This window comes from Lissotriton vulgaris, chromosome 1_1 (genome assembly GCF_964263255.1).
Source record: "Lissotriton vulgaris chromosome 1_1, aLisVul1.2, whole genome shotgun sequence".
NCBI classification, from domain to species: domain Eukaryota; kingdom Metazoa; phylum Chordata; class Amphibia; order Caudata; family Salamandridae; genus Lissotriton; species Lissotriton vulgaris.
In genome coordinates this window covers 1918646251-1918668230 of record NC_141685.1, presented here as the reverse complement: position 1 = coordinate 1918668230, position 21980 = coordinate 1918646251, and the positions used below count along the sequence as shown (strand labels likewise).

Below are 21980 nucleotides of genomic sequence, written 5' to 3'. Positions count from 1 at the left end.
GAAATATTTGCGAGTGGCACACAGCCCCCCGCAGTCCCCAGGGCTTCTTTTTAAAATTTATGGAGGGCCTCAAAGACCCCCGCCCTGGGGACCGCTACCCCTGGGGCTTTCTGTAATTATTGTGCAGGTGGGCTCATGCCCCCTACCCCACACACCCCGGGGACCGCCACCTCCCCGGGGCCGGCTCTTGCAGTGCCCCAGGACACTGCTGTTTGCTATGGCAGGGCGGGAGCCTCGCAGCTCCCACCCTGTCATAGCGAACTCTGCTCCGCTCTCTTTTCCAAAAGCTAAAGCCGATTGCCCATGTGGAAAAGCAATGCCGGCTCCCGCAGGAGGCGGGCAGCAGGTGGAACCGTGGGGGCATTGGAGACCCCTCCACGGTCCCCAACGGAGAGGGCCAGCCCCGGGAGATGGGGTCCCTGGGGCTAGAAGTGACCCGGGAGTGGAGCATCGAGGCCACACTTCTCAAAATGAATAAATTAAAAAAACGACAAAGACCGGCCCCGGAGGATGGGACCATAAATGTCCTGAATAGGGGGGTAATGTTACCCCACCTCCCAAAGATATATTTTTTTTAACTGGCCATTACCCGGGGGATGGGGTCCCCGGGGCTGATTATGACCTTGGGAGGGGGGCCGCGTAGTCCCCTTTCAATTTTTAATAAAAAATAGGGGTCAGCCCTTAGGGGATGGGGTCGCCAGGGCCAATAAAATAGGAAAAGAGGGGCCACACAGCCCCCTTTCTTAAAAAAAAAAACTGGCATGTCACCTCAGGCCCCGCCCCCTTCTTTCACCATTGTGCAAGCATGCCCCCTGGCGAGTTGCAAGTTGGGGAATTAATTCCCCTTCAATACTGAAGGTCCCTGAGGGCCAACTAGCCCACCAGGTACCTCCAGTATGCGCCAGGGAGCTGCGTTGCAGAGCGATGTTCAGAGGCCACAGCCCTTTTTACACCTCTCTGCAACGCAGCTTTGTGGCGCTTACTGGAGGTACCTAGAGGGCTAGTTGGACCTTAGGGACCCTCAGGATTCAAGGGGAGTTAATCTCCCAACTTAAAACGGCCACAAGGCACTTTTGCACACGTTCCTCGGGCCCCGTCCCCTTCTTTCCCCACCGTGTAAACACGCCCTGTGGCACGTTTTTAATGTTCGGGGAAAAAATTCCCCTGCAATCCTGGGGGCCAACTTGCCCACCAGGTGCTTCAAGTAAGTGTCACTGTGCTGCGTTGCAGAGAGGTTGTCCGAAAAAGTTGTGATTACAGGAGGACTTTCTGCTCTTGGTTCTTTCTGTACATGTCTTGTTCTTCCTGCACTTTTCTTCGTCTTTGTGGACTTCTGTTGCTTCTTTCTGCATTTCTTTTTTCTTTCTGTGCGTTTTTTCTTCTTTCTTCACATGTCCTACCTCTGTAGGCATAGTTAGAAACTAGCATTTAAAAAACCTTAGAAATTCACTGAAAAAACCATAGGTTTCAGGGGCATTATAGTTAGTAGGACATTTCACTCATACAAAACTAGTGAAATTCCCCAGTTATAGATGGTTCAACAAACTTTAACTTGCGCGCCTACAATGCACAGCTGATGACGTCACATATTACATCACTCATGACATGGTCAGTGACATCACTGATATCATCCTTGTGATAGAGTGGAGGACCTCCTCTCACCCTAATATAACCTTTGGTACACACACTCAAAAATAGAAACTCACATTTTCAAAACAATGGACATACAATACCACTTACAACACACCTATTCAGTAATTCCAAGATCTACAGACACATCCACTCATTCACCAACAGTCCTATAAAGTCACTCATACATGTACTCACTCATCATATGTACTCGTACACCTGTACATCCTGTTACACACTGACAGTCCTCGATGGTTACTCGCACACAGTCACACATGCAAACAAAGTATCAAACATCCATTTACTTGCATACACAGTTATACATACACCACAACAATATCTTCTATAGAAACTTACACATACTTACACTTTCAAGCAATCACTTATAGAAACAGATACTAATTTATACAGGAACTCATTCATGCATCTATGCACTACGTAATACCCCCCACCGAACCATACAGACACTCAAACACTCTAACCGACTAATAACCTATATAGACACTCATGTAGCTACTCACCAACCCATGCAGCCACTTGTACACAAAGTGAGAGACTGATACAGATATTTACATATTTGAACATGATTTACTAACCCATGTATTCACTAAGATACACTTAATCAGTCAGTTATACAATCGATTTTACAAAACAAAATCATCCATTTAGACACTTGTATACCTATTTATTCTTCCATCTACCTTCATATATATATATATATATATATATATATATATATATATATATATATATATTCACTGAAAAAACCATAGGTTTCACACCAGTTATAGTTAGGTGGAAATTTTACTCACATAAAACCATTGAAATTCCCACGTTATAGTTAGTTGGACTCACTATAACTTGCGCGTATGTAGATGTTGGAATTACCTAATAAGTTGTTGTAATTGGTATTGGTTTCTCCTTTTTTAAGAAAATGTTAGTTTCTATTTTTGAATGTGTGTGTCAAAGGTTATTTTATGCTGATAGGAGGTCTGCCACTTGGTCACAAGGATGTTGTCATCAGTGATGTCAATTGAGATGTCATCAGTGATGTCATGAGTGATGTCACTGACCATGTCATGAGTGATGTAATATGTAACGTCATCAGCAGTGTATTGCACGCGCAAGTTATAGTGAGTCCAACTAACTATAACGTGGGAATTTCAATGGTTTTATGCGAGTAATATTTCCACCCAACTATAACTGGTGTGAAACCTATGGTTTTTCAGTGAATTTAATAGGTTTTTTAAATGCTAATTCCTAACTATAACTGGTGAGAAACCTGTTTTTTTCAGTGAATATATATATATATATATATATATATATATATATATATATATATATATATATATAATTTCTATGGCAAAATGAAACCCCTCATTTTGTTCCTTTTCAAAATAAATGTATTAAGTGTTACCACTTTATTCCAAATCAAGATGACTTCAGGTGTGCCATACTTTTGTCATAAGTAAGACTGTTAGCGTTCTAGTTGTTCTTTAGAACACTCTGGGACATTCTGTCATTGGGCTACATCTGGCTGATATTTGGGCTACATTTGGGCTCTTTTGTCTCTGGTGGCCATCTTGGGAGACTGCATATCAGAATTTTTTTAATGAAATATAAGAGGATTTGAGAAATCACTCTAAATGTGCCCTAATTTTTCTTTCTTCAGCACTAATCATAATTTCTATGACAAAATGAACCCCCTCATTTTGTTCCTTTGCAAATTAAATGTTTTAAGTGTTAACACTTTATTCCAATCAAGATGACTTCAGGTGTGCCATACTTTTGTTATAAGTAAGACTGTTAGCGCTCTAGTTGTTCTTTAGAACACTCTGGGACATTCTGTCATTGGGCTATAGTTGGGCTACATCTGGCTGATATTTGGGCTACATTTGTTTTTTTTTTGTCTCTGGTGGTCATCTTTGGGCTACATTTGGGCTCTAACATATATATAGCCCAATGTAGCCCAATATATATTTTTTCAAAGTTAATTTTCGTAAAAACCACTGGATCACATATCTTGAGACAAAGCAAAGGCACATCGGGCTACCAGTCCCTACAATTTTGCCAAGTTTGGTGCAAATCCATTTAGCCGTTCTGGCTAAAAGTGAGTTCGACCGCCCTATGGAAGTTAACATGGGGAAAACACGTTTTGGGACCCCCCTTTTATCTCGGCCCCCGCTTGACGAATCCCCCCAAACTTTCAGGGAAGGACCGGAGCTCCGCGAGGCAAATTTGAGGAAATTTTCAGGCAGATTCGTCAACAGACGCCAAAGTTATTCACAATAGAATTTAGAGATTTTGCATTGAAAAAAATCCTAACTATAACTACCTACTGGCGACCGCCAGTAGGTAATATATATATATATATTCCAATATTACTCACTCCAGCCGGGTTCGTAAAGAAGATGAGGCAGACCCAACTTGGTGCAATTTAGTTTATTTTCTTGTTAAAACGCCACCAGCCCTCACGACGCGTTTAGGCAGATCCCTGCTTTGATCACATATATAATATATATATGTATATTCACTTAAAAAACCATAGGTTTCATGCCTTATATAGTTAGGAATTAGCCTTTAAAAAACCATTGAAATTGCTCCTATATAGTTAGTTGTACTAACTATATTTCGCGCACCCGCAATCCACTGCTGATGTCACATATTACATCATTCATGACATGGTCAGTGACATCACTGATGACTTCTCAAATGACATCACTGATATCTCATTTGACATCACTGATGACATTATCCAGTGACTGTGCGTTTCTGTAAAGTTTAAATATGTTTTACCTATTGAAGAATGAGTGGATGTAGAAGTGTCTGGATTAAGGATTTAGTAGGTTCGTGACTGACTGTATGAGTGAGTGATTAAATGTGTCGTACTAAATGCATGGGTTAATGACTAAACTGTCTGAATGTGTGCATCAGTATGTCTGTTGTTGTGTAAGCTGCTACATGTGTTGATCAGTAGCTATGAGTGGCTATATGGGTTATTGATGGGTTGCCCAAGTATTTGAATGGGAGACTGAGTATGTGTGTGGGTGGCTGGGAGGTGTGTGACTGTGCATAGATGTGTGAGCAGTTGATTCACTAGGTGTATGAGTTCAAGAGTGCATGTGGAAACCGCTATATGGGCGGTTGACTGTGTGCATGGGTGTGTTGGTGAGTGAATGGTTATCTCAGTGCTACATGTCCAAGTAAGTACATATATAAAACACAGTGCATGTGAGAGTTGGCATATATAAATGACTATACATGAGAGCCAGTGAATGTGCGAGTGGCTGTATGGATCATTGTGTACTTGTATCAGTGATTGTAAGTATGTGTTAGTATATGTTTGAATAAGTAAGGTGTGTGTGTATAACTGGAGGAAATGGAAGTGTGATGGATTCTTTGCATGACTGACTAGGTGTGTGAGTAACTCCATGGATGAGTGGCAGTGTGTGAGTGTCTGTATAGGTGTACGAGTGCATATGATAGTGTTGTATTGATGAGTGACTGTATGTATGAGTGATTCTATGGGTGAATGAGTGAATGTGTGTGTAGACCTAGGAATCAGTGAGTGCGTATGTAGTAACTGGTATTGGTGTGTCAATGGTTTCAAGAATGGTAGTCTGTATTTAACACTGGGTGTATCAAAGGTTATATTAGAGTGTGAGGAGGTGCATCGTATTATCACATGAATGATATCATCAGTGATGTCACTGACCATGTCATGAATGATGTAATATGTGACATCATCAGCAGTGGATTGCGGGTGCGCGAAATATAGTTAGTAGAACTAACTATATAGGAGCAATTTCAATGGTTTTTTAATTGCTAATTCCTAACTATATAAGGCCTGAAACCTATGGTTTTTTAAGTGAATTTGCAAGGTTTTTTAAATGCTAATTCCTAACTATATAAGGCTTGAAACCTTTTGGTTTTGTCAGTGAATTTGCAAGGTTTTTTAAATGCTAATTCCTAACTATATCAGGCGTGAAACCTATATTTTTTTCAATACATTTCAAAGGTTTTGTAAATGCTAATTCTATTAGCGGATAATGTTTATATATGTTATTATCCTTCTGGGACCACCTGAGCAGCCATCGTGTTTCTCAGGAGAAGTGAGGCACGAGAGCACAAAACAAGAGTGGAAAAGGGGGCAGGGTTGAGACCCCCTGATTTTTAAATCTCTGGGTTTAATCGCGTACGGTGCGCATACCCCACAATTTGTTTTTTTTTTGCCCTTGGGGGTCCTTTTGGGACCCCCTGAGAAGAGATAGAGGGTTGGGGGTCTCTACCCTGCCCCCTTTTCGTGTTTTCCACTCTTGTTTTGGGCTCTCTTGTGCCTCAGTTCTCCTGAAAAACAAGATGGTGGCCAACACTTCCTGGTTTGGACAGTTTAAAATGTTGACTGTTGACTGCCAGCCAATCAGAAACTCGCTCGTGCACGTAAGGTTCGCACACGTACGCGTACTTTACGCGTACCGTGCGCTTACGGTGAGCGCATATAGATATATAATTTGCTCAAATTCAATTTTCTCAACAACTAATATAGGGATTTTCACCAAATATAGAAAAGGCACTATTGCATACCTGTCCCTACCATTTTGCCAAGTTTGGTGTAATTCCGTTCAGCCGTTCGGGCTGTAGCCGTGTCTAAAGGTCCCATAAAAAATGCTGTTTGAAAAATTTCAAATTCAATTTTCTCAAGAACTACTGGAGGGATTTTCACCAAACATAGCAAAGGCACATCTGCATACCAGGCCCTACCATTTTGCCAAGTTTGGTGCAATTCCATTCAGCTGTTCGGGCTGTAGCCGTGTCTAAAGGTCCCTATGGAAATTAACATGGAGAAAACACGTTTTGGGACCCCCCCTTTTTTTCTCGGCCCCCGCTTGACGAATCCTCCCCGATACTTTCAGGGAAGGAGCGGAGCAAAGCAATTTTAAGGAAAATTACACGCAGATTCCTCAATCTGCGCCAAAGTTATTCCCAATAGAATGTTGGGGATTTCCTATGGTAACTAGGTCCTAACTATATATATATTTATATATATATATATATCCTACTGGCGGTCACCAGTAGGTAGTTATAGTTAGGATTTTTTTCAATGTTAAATCTCAAAATTCTATTTTGAATAACTTTTGCACCGGTTGACGAATCTGCCTGAAAATTTCCTCAAAATGGCCTCGCGGCGCCCCGGTCCTTCCCTCAAAAGTTTGGGGGGGATTTGTCAAGCGGGGGCGAAATAAAAGGGGGGTCCCAAAGCGTGTTTTCCCCATGTTAATTTCGATAGGGCGGTCGACCTCACTTTTTTAGCCCGAACGGCTGAATGGATTTCCACCAAACTTGGCAAAATTGTAGGGACTGGTAGCCCGATGTGCCTTTGCTATGTCTCAAGATATGTGCTTCAGTCGATTTTGAGTAATTTAGGTTGAAAAAATATATATATCTATGGCAACGCCCCGGTACGCGCACCGGGGACCGCGCCACTCGACTTTCGCGCAGATAGCTGATTGGTTCTCGGGTGTCTGTAAACATTCGAAACAGTCCGGAGCGGCCGCCATCTTGTGTCTCGGTAGGATCGAGACACAGGAGGTGGCCAAAACAAAGGGGGAAATGACCATAAGGGGGCAGGGTAGACCCACCCTGACCCCCTAGGTTTGATGTGGGGGCTATAAAAGGGCCTCGCGGAGCAATAAAAAAAAACTTTTTCGATTGTCGCGGAGGGAGCGCCCGGTACGCACAAAAGAGAAAAAAAATATTTTATTTTTAGTTTAACATTTTTGGCAATATTTTATAAATGGGAGGTAGTTCTGAAAAGAACTTTTTTTTTTTAATCCTTTTTCTGAACTTTTTTTTATATTTTTGAACAATTTTATATTTTTGGGTTTTTTTTAAGGGAACAAACAAAAAACAGGGAATTGGAAATGGCTCAACAGGAGCAGAGAAAAGAATTACTGTTTTCTTTTCTTGCTGCATTGGTGGTTGTCTACAGCATTATTTATTAAGGTGACACTAAGTTCATCATAGCATAATGTTTTGCCACAGAAAATGCAAATAAATTTGAGGTTGCCAAATTTTTGCTGAATATTTGGCACCATTTGGCGTTCTTCCGGACCAGAAAGTGAGGGTACAGTAGAGGAAGTGCTGGCCACAGGGGGTGGGTTGTTTCGAAGTTCCTGGACTTCAGCCTGGGCTAAATTATTGGGATGCCACCTCTCCATGTGGCGGATCATGGTAAAATTACCAAAAGAATATTTCTTTGTGGGATTGCCCCTGGAGAGAACTTTGTCACACATAAGACAGGTGACTTTGGGTGCGTTCACCTTTTTTTGGTCATCAGGAAAAGAGAAGAATTGCCAAATGAAGTGCACTTTAACGTGCCTTTGTCTTGGTTCTGCAGGGAGGAAGCGCCTTGATTGTTGATCCTCCTCCTTCTTCCTCCTCTTCTTCTTGTCCTCCAAGAAACTGTGGTGGTGGACCTTCTTTTCTTGATGGTGGGGGTGGTGTTGGGGGTGCACCAGCTCAAGTGATGCCATTGTTTGCTCAAAATAGCTCTTGCTCTCTCAAATGAAGAAAGTAAGAATGATGAAAAAAGGAGGGGGCTTTCATTATTTGGAGGAAAAAAATTATGGGAACCAATAAAGTGTTATTTTCAAGTCACATGACCTGATGCGCTTACGTTACGCGCTCCGGCGCGCTTACGTTACGTGCTCCGGGCCGCGCCGCGTTCGGGGGGCGTTTACGCAGCGCGTCATAAGACACACCGCGCGGCTACGAGATACGTCACGCTTACGCGACGCGTCACGATGTTGCTTTCGATCGCAACATTGGCGCTAACGGGACGCTTCCCGGTTCGCGCACGGGGCGCTTCAAAATATTACGCTTTCCGGGGCGCGCACCGGGAGCGCTCCAGGGCAAAACAAATAAAAAAAACAAAATAAAATACAAAAAAATAATTGAAAAATTGTAAGGACTGGTAGCCCGATGTGCGTTTGCTATGTCTCAAGATATATGCTCCAGTTGTTTTTAAGAAAATTAACTTTTAAAAAATATATATTGGGCTATATATATGTTAGAGCCCAAATGTAGCCCAATGTAGCCCAAAGATTGCCACCAGACACAAAAAAATACAAATGTAGCCCAAATATCAGCCAGATGTAGCGCAACTATAGCCCAATGATAGTATGTACCAGAGTGTTCTAAAGAACAACTAGAGCGCTAACAGTCTTATTTATAAAGTGAGACTTTTAGTTAGGAATTAGCATTAAAAAAACCTTTGAAATTCACTGAAAAAACCATACGTTTCACACCAGTTATAGTTAGCGGGAAATTTTACTGACACAAAACCAATGAAATTCCACGTTATAGTTAGTTGGACTCACTATAACTTGCGCGCCTGCAATGCTCTGCTGATGACGTCACATATTACATCACTCATGACATGGTCAGTGACATCACTCATGACATCACTGATGACATCTCAATTGACATCACTGATGACAACATCCTTGTGACAAAGTGGCAGACCTCCTATCAGCATAAAATAACATTTGACACACACATTCAAAAATAGAAACTAACATTTTATTAAAAAAGGAGAAACCAACACCAATTACAACAACTTATTAGGTAATTCCAACATCTACATACACATCCACTCATTCACCAACAGTTCTATCTATATAGTCCTTCATATATATATTCACTCATCATATGTAGTGATAGACCTATACATCCTGTTACACACCAACCGTCATCCAAAAGTTACTCACACACATATTCATACATGCAAAAAAACTATTGAACATCCATTTATTTGCATATACAGCTATACACACACACTACCACTTTACTTCTAAGGAAACTTACACATACTTACTCTCTTAAACAATCACTTATAGAAACACATACTTATTTAAACAGGAACTCTTACAATCTCTCACTCTCACATATACTCACTTATATATATCAATACTCACATATACTAGTTTAAAACATATGTTACTGAAAAAGACACTAGTGAGACAGTCGTTTACTCACTAACACACACATATACACCCACTCATCCACCCATACAGTCCTGTACATATGCGGTCTTCAAAACACATACAAACAGTGAGTCAGTCACCAACCCATACAGCCACTTATACACAAAGTGAAACACCGATACATACATTTCAGTATTTAAAAGTTACTTCCTAATATATGTATTCACTAAGATACACTTAATAAGGCAGTTAACCAATCAATTCTTTTAAAAACAAACATCCATTTACACACTTATTTAACCATTTATTCTTCCATCGTCCTTTACAAATACATATATAAAACATAGTTATTTTTCAGAAAGACACACATTCACTGACTGGTGTCATCAGTGATGTCATGAGTGATGTCACTGACCATGTCATGAGTGATGTAATATGTGACGTCATCAGCAGTGCATTGCAGGCGCGCAAGTTATAGTGAGTCCAACTAACTATAACGTGGAATTTCATTGGTTTTATGTCCGTAAAATTTCCCGCTAACTATAACTGGTGTGAAACCTATGGTTTTTTCAGTGAATATATATATATATATATATATATATATATATATATATATATATATATATATATATATACACACACTTTATTCCAAATGGTTATCTTGTAGGCATTTACAGTTTTTTTTTTCTTTCTAACATTGACACATTGTAACTGAAACTGCAGAACTAGTGAATGTGCAAGGTTTGTTGTCTGGTTGCAGACCGCCTTCATTGTCTGTTGCCACACTAATGCATTCCATGGAGTACAGAGTCTGGCATGTTAATGCTCGATGCTTAAACTGCCAAATGATGGTGGATGGTTTTATATCCTCAGTTGTTTCAAAATGTAAAAATAAATTCTTCGTCAAATAATTTTGCTTTGCTATTGTTGTGCTTGTGGGGATATACCGAATAGTTAATCTCTTCTTTCTCATAGAAGTATAGTAGCTCGGAATGCATTTTTTACTTTTTTTTTTTTTTTTTTTTGCAGCCGTGGCACAAAAATTGTTTTAGATGTGCAAAATGTGGCAAGAGCTTAGAATCTACAACTCAAACCGAGAAAGAAGGAGAAATCTACTGCAAAGGTAAGTTTCTTTTATATACGATTTCAATCCACAACCAGAGAGGTCTGAAATGTTCTTTCAAAGGGCAAGTGTATATTTTCCTGCCAAAATGAGAACGGCGACTTTTAAAGGTTGTGTAGATTTAAAAGTGTATACCAGAGTTCTGGCCACAAAAAAAAGATCACAACAAGGAAGGTAGTTGTAAATGTCCAGTTTGTATATGCATTCCCCTAAACACATATTATCCATTTGTAGCTCTATTGGGCTAGGTAGGCTTGTCAAAACGTTTCTAGAGGTGAAAGGGAAAAACGGAGGGGTGCATAAAATACGTGTCTTTCGAGATTAATAGACCCTGTGATGTTTTGAGGTGAGATGAGGAATTCTAGATTTAAGAATGTGATTTTTAAGACGCTAAATTATGTCAACACAAACTAATTTTATGTCGTGCATAAAATAACTGTTTAGAGTTTGTCCCTAGTTACATGTGCAGTTGGGACTTTCCTCCACACTGACCTTTGTGCTCAGTATTAAAAAAAAAATCAATAAAGATATATCCTTAAAGGCACAAGTGGGGTTATTCTGTGCAGACACCTAATTGTAACTGAACAAAGCAATGTAGTCTAGAGACTGAAATACTGAAGAAAAGTCCTACTTCCAGTCACCTCTTTCAGCAGCACCAAACACCCACAATTGTTCTCTTGTGTCTCATTAGGCAAAGGACTCGATAAGTATTTTTCTAGTAATACAAAAGTCAATTTTAAAATCTTTTCTGTACCAATTCCAGTGGGCACCTTTTCACTCGAAAGCAGAACATCAAAAGAGTATTGGTTATTAGAAAATGTCCTACTTTGTCCCTGGTGCTGTCTACATACCAGTGTAGTGGTATTGTTCTACTTCCAGTAATTATGATCCTTCTTTTTCAGCTTGCTACGCAAAGAACTTCGGACCCAAGGGATTTGGTTATGGCCAGGGAGCTGGTGCCCTCGTTCATGCTCAGTGATGAAGTGCATGCCGCAAACCTGAACAGTCATTGCAGTACAAACCGGGGCATACTGTGCCATTTATGCTAGTAACCTAGACTAGTTTGCAAACAATGTGGATTTAACAAACTCTGCTGCCTTCCAGGGATAACGCTTAATTAGGCTAATCTATATTTTGGTTGCTGGCTTAAACGATCATAAAAACACGTTTGCCAGAGAATGAGGGCGAATCATGCCGTTTAAATGCCAGCTGACAAATCAGTCTTTTTCCTCTTGGTTTGTTAAAACTATTCTAAATAATGTATGAGACAAAAATGTTGCTAAGGTAGAGTATTTCTCTTATAAATGCTAATATTATGATGCAAATAAAGTTTTTCTATGTTTTTAATATTTCTTTTCAATGCAATAATGTTAAAGTCTCCTATTGAGTCTGTGAATAAATAAACTGTCGTATGAAAATACTTTTTTTGACTTTGGTTGCGTTAAGTACATATTGTTTGAATACCTTGTGACTGTTTTTTCGCTATTGGCATTTCGTAGGTAAAGTAAATGTTCTTGAATTCAAAGACTAAACTGCTGCCAAAGGATCAAGTTGAATGGATGCCAGATTAACACCGAACAATAAAAGTTGTGTTCTTGCTGGGCTGCATGGGGCAGTAAAATAATCCTTCATCTAATGCAGCAGATATTGTTGTGCTGACCCTATCGGCAAGCCATGCTACTAACTATATGGTCTGGCTGCCACATCGAGTAAATGTGCAATGGGATAGGGCGGATAGTGGGGAAACTTTAGTGTGCTTTGGCAATCTTAACAGGTAGTTGTTTGGGTCTTCAACTAAGACACCTTTGTTTTTCAAGAAACGAATCCAACATAACCGCTAATTGTGCAAACCAGCTCCTGTTTAAGGAAAGCTATGTTCACTCTCTTTAAAATCTAACCTATCAATAAGCCCATTAACACATTATGCTCCTTTCCAAATATGAACCATGGAAAAATGGTTGTACATGTTGGTTTCTGCAGATGCCACAGCGCGTCTGTCAGTGACCAAGATGAGATGGGGATATTTCTGGTAAATGACTGTCTTGTGAAACTCTTGCATTCATTTTGTGCTTTTATTGGCAATGCCCTTCCATCTCCAATTATGTCCACTCATACATGTAGGAAACTAACTTTGTCTGGGTATTCCAGAACACGTCCCAGATTAGTATTTCTAGATCGGCACCAAGGACTTTGTCAATGTGCCAAACTAAGACCGATAACTAGCTGGATTGTAACCACCCCACAGCCCTCTGAGCAATGTTAGAGTGAGATTTCTTTCATGTAACAATCAATACTGAATGATGTCACAGGGATAACTAGTGGAAAACTAACACTTTCACCATGGATCGACACACTCAAGAACATTAGGAAAGAAGGGGTATATTTTAAAGTTGTAATTTTAAAATCAAAATCCTATCCCAATGCATCTGATATGAATTGTAAATACTAAAAAGATCAGTAAAACCGTAGCTACAATGTTTTATCAAGTGATCACAGCAAAAAATAATGTAACATATTGGTGAAGTCATCAAAGCTTCCGTTATGTCCAGATTTACAAACCCACCCTTACCTCTTTGGCTAAACACCAAAGCAAGGGATTAAGTCTATTTTGAAAGTTAGATCACACCCACATATCCCCTGAACAATTATGCAATGGTCAGTGAAATAGTATTGTCCGTTATTCTCTTCTTCATTGAAAAGCAGGTAGATAAGCTCACAATGTGAAGGCTAAGGGTGCCTCCCTACATCCTTTAGCCAAGGAAGATGATGCGATTCTGCTTGGATTCGGTCCTGAATCTCTGGAACGAAGTGTCCTATGTCTTTTCACTCTGTTCTTAGTTTATATAATATGTCTATTCATTGTTGAATCTTTCAGAATAAAGAATTAGTAGAAAAAGACCTTTGAACTCTTTCACTTACTAACATTCTCTGAAACTGTGGTTTTGTTATACACACAATAAAAGAAAAATGAGCTCATCAGTTTGCCATGAAATGAAATTGGATTTATAAAGCGCATGGCTGCCCTAAAGCGTCCCAGCGCTAACTTAACTAATAACAGAGAACCCTGAGAAGAGAAAAAAGAAGAAAAGGAAGAAATTATGCAACCTTAGGAAAAAGGAAAGTTTTAAGGGATTTTCTGAATTTAAGGTAGGAGGGTTCCATCCGGATTTCCCTGGGGAGACCGTTCCAGTGTCTTGCCGCGTTCAATGAGAACCGGCGACCTCCGGTACGGGCTTTTCTCACTCTAGGAATGGTGACCAGGTTTTCCCCGTCAGACCGAAGGGTCCGCAGTGATTTGTAGGGACAGATCAGCTTTCTTAAGGCAGGAGGGCCTTTACCTTGCAATGTTTTGTGAGTGATGCACAGCGATTTAAAAGCAATTCGTTCCTGGATGGGGAGCCAGTGAAGGGTTCTCAGTAATGGTTTGGCTGAGGCCCTTCTAGATGCCCCCATAAGCAGTCTAGCTGCGGCGTTCTGTACCCGCTGCAGGGTGTTAATTGTGGCTTTAGGTGCAGCCAAAAGGAGAGCATTGCCATAATCCAGTCTAGATAGTATTAGACCCTGGATTAGTAGCTTCCTTGATTGAAAAGGCAGGAGGGGGAGCACTTTCCGTACTGCGCGCAACAGACCAAAGCAACTGCCTGCGACTTTCTGTGCATGGGTCCTGAATGTTAATTGGGGTTCAAACCAGACCCCAAGGCTTTTGATTTTCTCCCTTGCTGGGGGCAAATCACCCATACAGGGCGGCCAGTGCTCGGAAGGCAGAGATGTAAAATGATGACCTAGGAGCATAATCTCCGTTTTGGCTCCGTTCAATTTAAGCTTTGAGTCGGTCATCCAGGAGAAGATTGCGGTAAGGCATTTCGAGAGGATGTCTGGACATCCCCCTTGTTGAGTCAGAGAGACGACAAGTTGCGTGTCGACTGCGTAGCTGATGGATTTAATCCCGAAAGGGGCTACTATATCTTCCAGCGAGGCCATGTAAACATTGAACAATGTGGGGCTCAGGGAAGATCCCTGAGGAACCCCACATTGGAGGGGAGTAGACTTTGACATAGTACCATTTTCCCAGATCCTAAAGGATTGATTATCCAGGAAAGATTCCAGCCATCTAAGGGCTGACCCCACGATGCCTAGTTTAGTGAGACGGTGGACAAGGGTTGCGTGGTCAACGGTGTTGAATGCAGCGCTCAGATCCAGGAGGATCAGGGCCGCTGATCCCCCTGAATCTAAGATGCATCTAGCCTCTTCCGCCACCACTATAAGTGCTGTGTCCGTGCCCTGTCGAGGGCGAAATCCCGATTGGGATTCGCTCAGAAGGCCATTACTCTCCAAAAATCCAGAGAGCTGCCGGTTCACCAGCTTTTCGGCGATTTTTGCCCAATTCGGGTAACAAAGAGATGGGGCGAAAATTTGCCAGATCGGCAGGGTCTAATCCTGGTTTCTTAAGGAGGGTTTTAATTTTAGCCTGTTTCCAACACAGGGGAACGATGCCTGTGGTGAATGAGGTATTCAATAGATCAGTAGCGAGAGGGGCAATGGTGCTCACAATTTGTTTGAGAATGTGCATAGGAGCTGGGTCAGAGGGAGAGCCGCTTTTAATGTTGGAGAGAGTAGTGCAGAAGTCTTCCCTAGTGATACAAGTAAACGCCTCGAGTCGAGGGCCTGTAGTTGAGGGAAGGGGGGCATCGGTGATCGAAGTTATGGCAGTATGAGGAAGGCTGTCAAGAATTTTCTGTATTTTTTCATCAAAAAACTTTGCTAGCAAGTCGCATCTTGATACGGTATCATCTTGTGAAGTGTTCGGGGCTGGGATTTTAATCAGCTGAGTGACGATTTTGAACGTTTCCCTGGAGGAATTGGCTGAAAGTCTAATTTTCTCCTCAAAAAAGGAGGCCTTAGTCATTTGCCGCGCGGCTTTATAGAGTCTCAAAGCCGCCTGGTAGGAAGTTTTGCTGTTAAGGGCCCAGTCACTCCTCCAGCTGCGTTCCGCCTTTTTACAGGCCTTTTTGAGGTCTCCTAATTCGGTAGTATCCCAGGGAGATTTAAAGGTACTGCTCTTCTTAGTCACCATTTTTGGAGGCAGAACCATGTTCAGGGAATTATTAAGCCAGTTCTGAAAATTCAGGTCTGCAAGCAAGACATCAGACTCTGCCTCCGGAGCTGATTGTTCGAGGGCAAGTTTCAGATTTTCCACCGAAAGTTTCGGCCAGGCTCTTTGAAGAGTACGTGGGCGGGAGGCACTAATCTCTTCCGATCGGAGTTCCCAAAAAAAGGGAACTACAAAGTGGTCGGACCATGGTAGGGGCAAAGGCGATTTAGCTAGGAGCTGGGTATTATTTGAGAAAACAGGATCTAGCAAATGTCCCTTGCTATGGGTGGCTTCCTTGTTCAGAAGATTAACAAACTTTGCCCATTTTGCCCACTTTGCATAAAACTTTGCCCATCAGACGGAACAGTAGATTTGCTGCATGCAAACTAATATGAATATATTCAAGCTGACTTGACAAATGGCAAAAATCAGTAACCTGAATAAATGTGCATTTTATATTAAAAAACCTCTTACTAATAATCAGTATGCATAAATTGGGAATACCTGAAAGGAAAAAACTAATAATCGTTAACAAAGTTATGTGATATTTCTTGTGTGCCCATGACCCTCTTTCCAGATAATCCTTATGTTACAAAATATTAGTTGTAGGGTGTTTTGCAAATGCTTTATTGTTGGCATAATTAAATATGTGGTGACTCTTCGAAATCACTGAACTTGTAATTGAAATAAATGATCAACCAGTAAGGAAAAACGAACAAGAATAATTGTACTTTGAATTGTGCACTATTACCATGCAACTGCTAGTACTATGCAGTCTATCTTAAATATACTGACGGAATCACTACATAGAAGTCATTTAACAATTTCTTGAAGCAACTCCATGACCTCTAAGTAATGAACCGCCAGCCTTAAACTGTCCTGGTGGTATACGCTTGCAGCGCCATACCCAGCAAGAAGTTGCACAATGCATAGTTGGAAGGACAACACTTTTCAAAAATCAGACTTCTTCCATCCACTCTTTAGTTGTAAGTTTGCCCCATTACCCAGAACATGCTTTGAACTAGTACACCCAAGATAACCAAATCCTATTGATTCTGAGTGCCTCCTCCTAAGATTCCTCTCAATAACATTGTATTACTTTACAGTCTTGATTTTAAGGGAATATCAATCCCATGGCTAACGGGCATCAAGTACTCCTGTATGTAGTCTAATCAGCCAGACGGTCTTTCCTGGTGGACGATGAAACACAGCACCCGGTCCCATTGAGGATTAGATACTTGGCTGCGCTATACCTAACCTCAACAGTTTTATTTATTTATTTTAAAGGTTTTATATAGCGCTGGCTAGACCCGGAGGTATCAAAACGCTTTACATGAGCAGCAGATCATAGTTACAGGTTACATAGTTACAAAGGTTACACAATTATTAGAGCATGGCAACATAGTTACTTGTAAGGTTGAGATCAAACAATAAGCACAAATACGTAAGGGCAAAAGCAGGCAAGGGGAAAGATTCAGGGGTGGGGGTAGGAGCTGGGGAAATACACTGTTAATGAAGGTGGGAAAGAGAAGGGGAGGGTGAAGGACACAGCATGGAAAGAGGAGGGGAAGGGCGACGGGGACACAAACCGGTAGACGAGTCAAAGCAACGTACAAAGTCCAGTAAGCTGTGATCCCAGGGGAAGTGGTATAATTTCTCTATCTCTGATGCGGGAGGCTCCCTTTACGCAGTGGACCCGGAGTGGTCTCTGGGACTCCAAGGCCTACATACTGAATCCTTCCCCAAAAAGGGGAGAGGGAGTGCTTTGGCAAGGGGTGCCATACCATACCTCAGCTGTGAGGGGCTCCCTTGGCGCAGTGGACTCTCTCAGCGGGTTTGCTGAGACTGCAGAGTATAAATATTGGATCTTTCCCCAACAAGGGGAGAAGGAGTGCTTAGTCAAAGAGCACAAAGGACCAGAGGCTAGGCAAATTAGCAGGCAATGTGAGAGATTCAGGGGAGAGGGGATAGCAGCTAGGAAATTAGACCAAGTGAGGATGAGTAATAATAAAAAATAGTCGCATTTATGAAGCGTAATGGTTACAGTGTGTCCCGCACTGCGGTTACGTTGCCCATGGTTCTGCTACCCTCCTCTGCCACCCTACTTATCTCCGGGAAGAGATACGTTTTTAGGTATTTCCTGAAGCAGCTCTCCTGAGCCTCCATCCGGAGGCCCACCGGGAGAGCGTGCCAATGTTTAGTGGCCAGAAGGTGAAAAGACTGTTCGCCCGTCCTGGCTCTCTTAACAGCAGGCACACGCACCAGGCCCACTCCACCTGACCTCAGCTGGCGTGTATGCACATAGGGGGTGTGCAGATCAGACCTGTACGATGGAGCAGTCCCCTGCAGGATCTGGTGACGCACACAGAGTGCCTTGAAGAGGACTCTTTCTTTTATTGGGAGCCAATGTAACGCAGCCCGAGCTGCTCTTGCAGACTACCTTCTAGGGCACCTAAGAATCAGGCGGGCCGCCGCGTTCTGCACTCCCTGAAGTCAGAGCATGCACTTGGTTGGCGCACCCAGATATAGAATGTTGCCATAATCCAGGCGCAACGTCACCAAGGCATGAACCATAGTCTGCCTGGCCATCGCAGGCAGTAGGTCCAGTGTATTCCGCAGGATCTTCAGGACCCCAAAGCAGGTGCCTGCCACCCGCCTGGTTTGATAGTCAAAGGAGAGGTTGGAGTCCAGCCACACTCCTAAATTCTTTGCCTGCGCACAGGGCGTGGGCGTCGACCCCAGATTCTGGGGCCACCACGCAGAGGACACACCGGCGGGGCCCTTCCCACCACAAGCACCGACGTCTTGTTACCATTCTGCTTCAGGCAGTTCTTTGTCATCCGTGCAGCCAGTTCTTTCAGGCATGCAGTGAAGTTGGAGGCAGCCGTCTCTGGTGCCTCAGTCAGGGAAACCACCAACTGCGTGCCATCAGCAATCCTGGCTACAGAAGCCACATAGAGATTAAACAAGGTCGGGCTCAGGGTCGATCCCTGCGGTACCCCCTGACTCAGCTTCACAACTCGCGAGTAGTGCTCACCCTTTCTCACCTGGAAGCAACGCCAAGTCAGGAAGGATTTCAACCACCTCAGGGCACTACCAACACCCACCCCTGCTTCAAACATTGCACTAGTGTATGGTGGGCCACCGTGTCAAAGGCGGCACTTAGAACTCCGCTATCCGGTTACATAGCTCCTCTGAGCCCACTGCCGGTGTAGATAGAGTGATTAGGGAGAATATTTCCTTGTAGACCTTAAAATAGTTCCCGAGTCGAATTACTGGCGGAATCAATTCTCTCCAGATAGTGGGCTGCCTTGGCCCCTCTAATGAGCCTATGGTAACTCCTTAGTGCCTCTTTATAGCGCCTTCTCCCCTGTTCAGAGAAATCAGCCCTCCAGCGCCTTTCCAGACGTTTGCACCCAGCTTTTGCTTCTCTCAAGGCTTCTGAAAACCACGGGCCGATTTCTGAGCTCTGCCTGGTTTCCTTCGTGCCCAGGGAGCAGTACAATCTAGAGCCTCCGTGATCCGCCTCTCCAAGTTCCTACATGCCTCTTGGGCATCTATACCGCCAGGAGGACCCTCCTGTGCCAAGGCATTGCTGAATTGTCCCTGCGAGAATCTCCCCCACCTCAGACAGACTATGCTCTTCTTAACAGTCTCTCGATGCTTTAGTCCAGGACGTATAACCGCAAAGGGGACCAGAGAGTGGTCTGTCCAAGTGACAGGAAGACGGGGGTGGACTACAATGTCTTCCCAATTCGTAAACAAGGAGTCCAGTAAGTGTCCCTTTATATGGGTAGGGCGTTTGATCTAAGCCTAAGTTGCAGTGTGGCCATTTCTTGGCAAAGTTCAGTGGCCGCGGTGCAGGCGGTATCCTAAAAATACAGATAGAGGTCCCCAAGCATCATGAATTTCTCATATCGCAAAGCTGATTGAATAAGCTAGTCCAGCAAGCTTGCCAAGAAACCCTTGGAGTGGCCCGGTGGTCTATAGATGAAGACCCCCCTTTACAATGTAGCTCAGGCCCACCTTAATCGTGAAGATCCCCGCCTCACTATCGGCGATATTGATGTCTTCCAAAGTGCATTGAATGGGGTGTTTATAGATCATCGCTATCCTGCCCCCCTGCCGGACCTTCTATCTATTCGACCAATCACGTAGCCCTTAGGAACAGCCTCTAAAATGTCAAGAGCCGACTCTTCGTCCAGCCAGGTCTCCGTGAGAAACATATCAAACTGGCCGTCCACTAGCTGGTCGTGGACCTCCAGTCTGTTTCCTATGGGACCAGCAGTTCAGCAAACAACAGTGCAACTTAGTAATTTCCTCCTCCACCTCCCTCTCCCCTCTAAACGTGAACGGGCAGTAACTGCAGCCCACCCTCTTGCTGTCACCTGCTATACTGTGTTTGCAATGGTCTTTTGTAAGGGGGCGAAGATCATATAGTTCCTGTAAATAATATTGGTGTTCTACTCCGCCATGACCAGGGGTTCTGGCCCCGAGCCCCGTCCGGCCGTGTACAGGCGCAGACGGGCTTGACTTTGGCGCGTCTTCGGCGTGCCAGCGGAGCGCCCGCTGCGCGCGCTCTGGGGCATCTCAATAAATAGCTGCGTGTTCCGCATCTAGACCACTAACCTGCCCCCGGAAGTGCCTGGAACATATTTAATTAATGAGTTATTATATAGTGCTGGCTTGACACGAAGGAAATGGAGCGCTTCACATGAGGAACAATAATGTTGCAATTTACATCAGTTAAAAGTTACATAAGTATCAAGAAAAGCATTTAAAGAACATAGGGGACAAGGTGAATGGCGTAAGGAAGGGTAAGGGGATAGGGTAAATGAGTAGGAGGAAGTTGGGACATAGAGACAAGGGGAAAATCTGCCCAATGTTCGGCTGGATAGGTGATGGTGGGGGGAAGGGGGAGTCCACAAACCATCTCCTCTTTAGCTATATGGTAGCTCCACTGGGCAGAAGCCAAATCGCTTGGTCTCTACAGTCTGGGGTAAGTTCCGCAGGTACCAAATCCTGATGTGTACGCAGGTTAGGGGATAGGTTCAAGGTCTGGTCAATGTCCAATTGTTGCCCCAGGGAAGTAAAACAACGTGGAGGGGACCACTATGGAAGCCATCTTGGGGTCAGGCAGGGGACTGTATGGTACACTGGTGGTCATCTTAAGGTCAGGCATCTGGCAGTTAGTCAGTATCCAGGACAGTGGCTGCCAGAGAATAAAAAATCCAGCGTGCACACACCATCACATGCACAGACATGCAAAAGCACATACAAATGTAAGCACACACTCTCATTGCGCACATAAGCACCCACACAAGCACATATACAGAAAGATCCAAAAACACAAGCAAACACCCAAGTACATGCACAAGCAAACGCCATCACATGCACTCACAAATGCGCACACACTCTCATACACGCACAGACACACAAGCACACATACAGAAACTACCAAAAACAAGCACTGGCGTTGCCAATAGGTCTCGCAGTAGGAAAGTTGGAGCTATTGGTTTTGTAAATGACAAAGCCCTTTATGTTTTTAAAATGAAAACAAAAATAAAAGGCATTGTTATTTGCAATTGTAATAGCTCAAACTCTCGTGAATGCGAGACCTATTGCATTGCAAATGCTTGTCTGTATGGGGATTGCTGAGAAATGTACACCGTACTCTGGTTTAGATGTAAAAGAACACACGTGCACCTCCACAGTGGAGCATCTATCCCCAAAGCCAAGATGTATTGTTATGAACGACCTGGCACTTAAACTGTATAAATCTACAAAAGGTGCTTTAAAAAACACCTAAAGAAATATTAGTGCCTGCTTCGTTCATGCACCAAACAGAGGCCTTGAACTAAAGAAGGGTCACCAATACAATGAGGCATCTGAGCGGCGTGTACAGCCCAGTGTAACTAGACACCCCCAGAGGCGGCGGTGATCGGTTGGGGCACTCAAAGGCATTCTCCTTGGGGAAGTCCTTACAGCGTCAATCACCCGGCTGTGAAGACAGCGCAGCTCGGGTAGAATGAGGGAATAAAGGCGCACGTCTCAGCTCGGAGTGTGACCGGCCGAGGTTCAGAGAGTGTGTGGCGCGTGAGTCACCGGCAGGTCAGGTCGTGCATGCGGGAGGAGGTAGAAGGCTCACGAG

General features: G+C 43.2%; 1 protein-coding gene across 1 annotated transcript in view; it reads left to right on the top strand.

The window, feature by feature from the left end:
- Positions 1-12157, top strand: part of CSRP2 (cysteine and glycine rich protein 2) — a 159378-nt gene extending 147221 nt beyond the window's left edge. Inside the window, exons 5-6 of the mRNA XM_086919568.1 lie at positions 10644-10737; positions 11640-12157. Coding sequence (XP_086775694.1) covers positions 10644-10737; positions 11640-11716 — 171 coding nt within the window. The 3' untranslated portion in view covers positions 11717-12157. The remainder of the gene's footprint in view (positions 1-10643; positions 10738-11639) is intronic.
- Positions 12158-21980: the final 9823 nt, after the last annotated feature.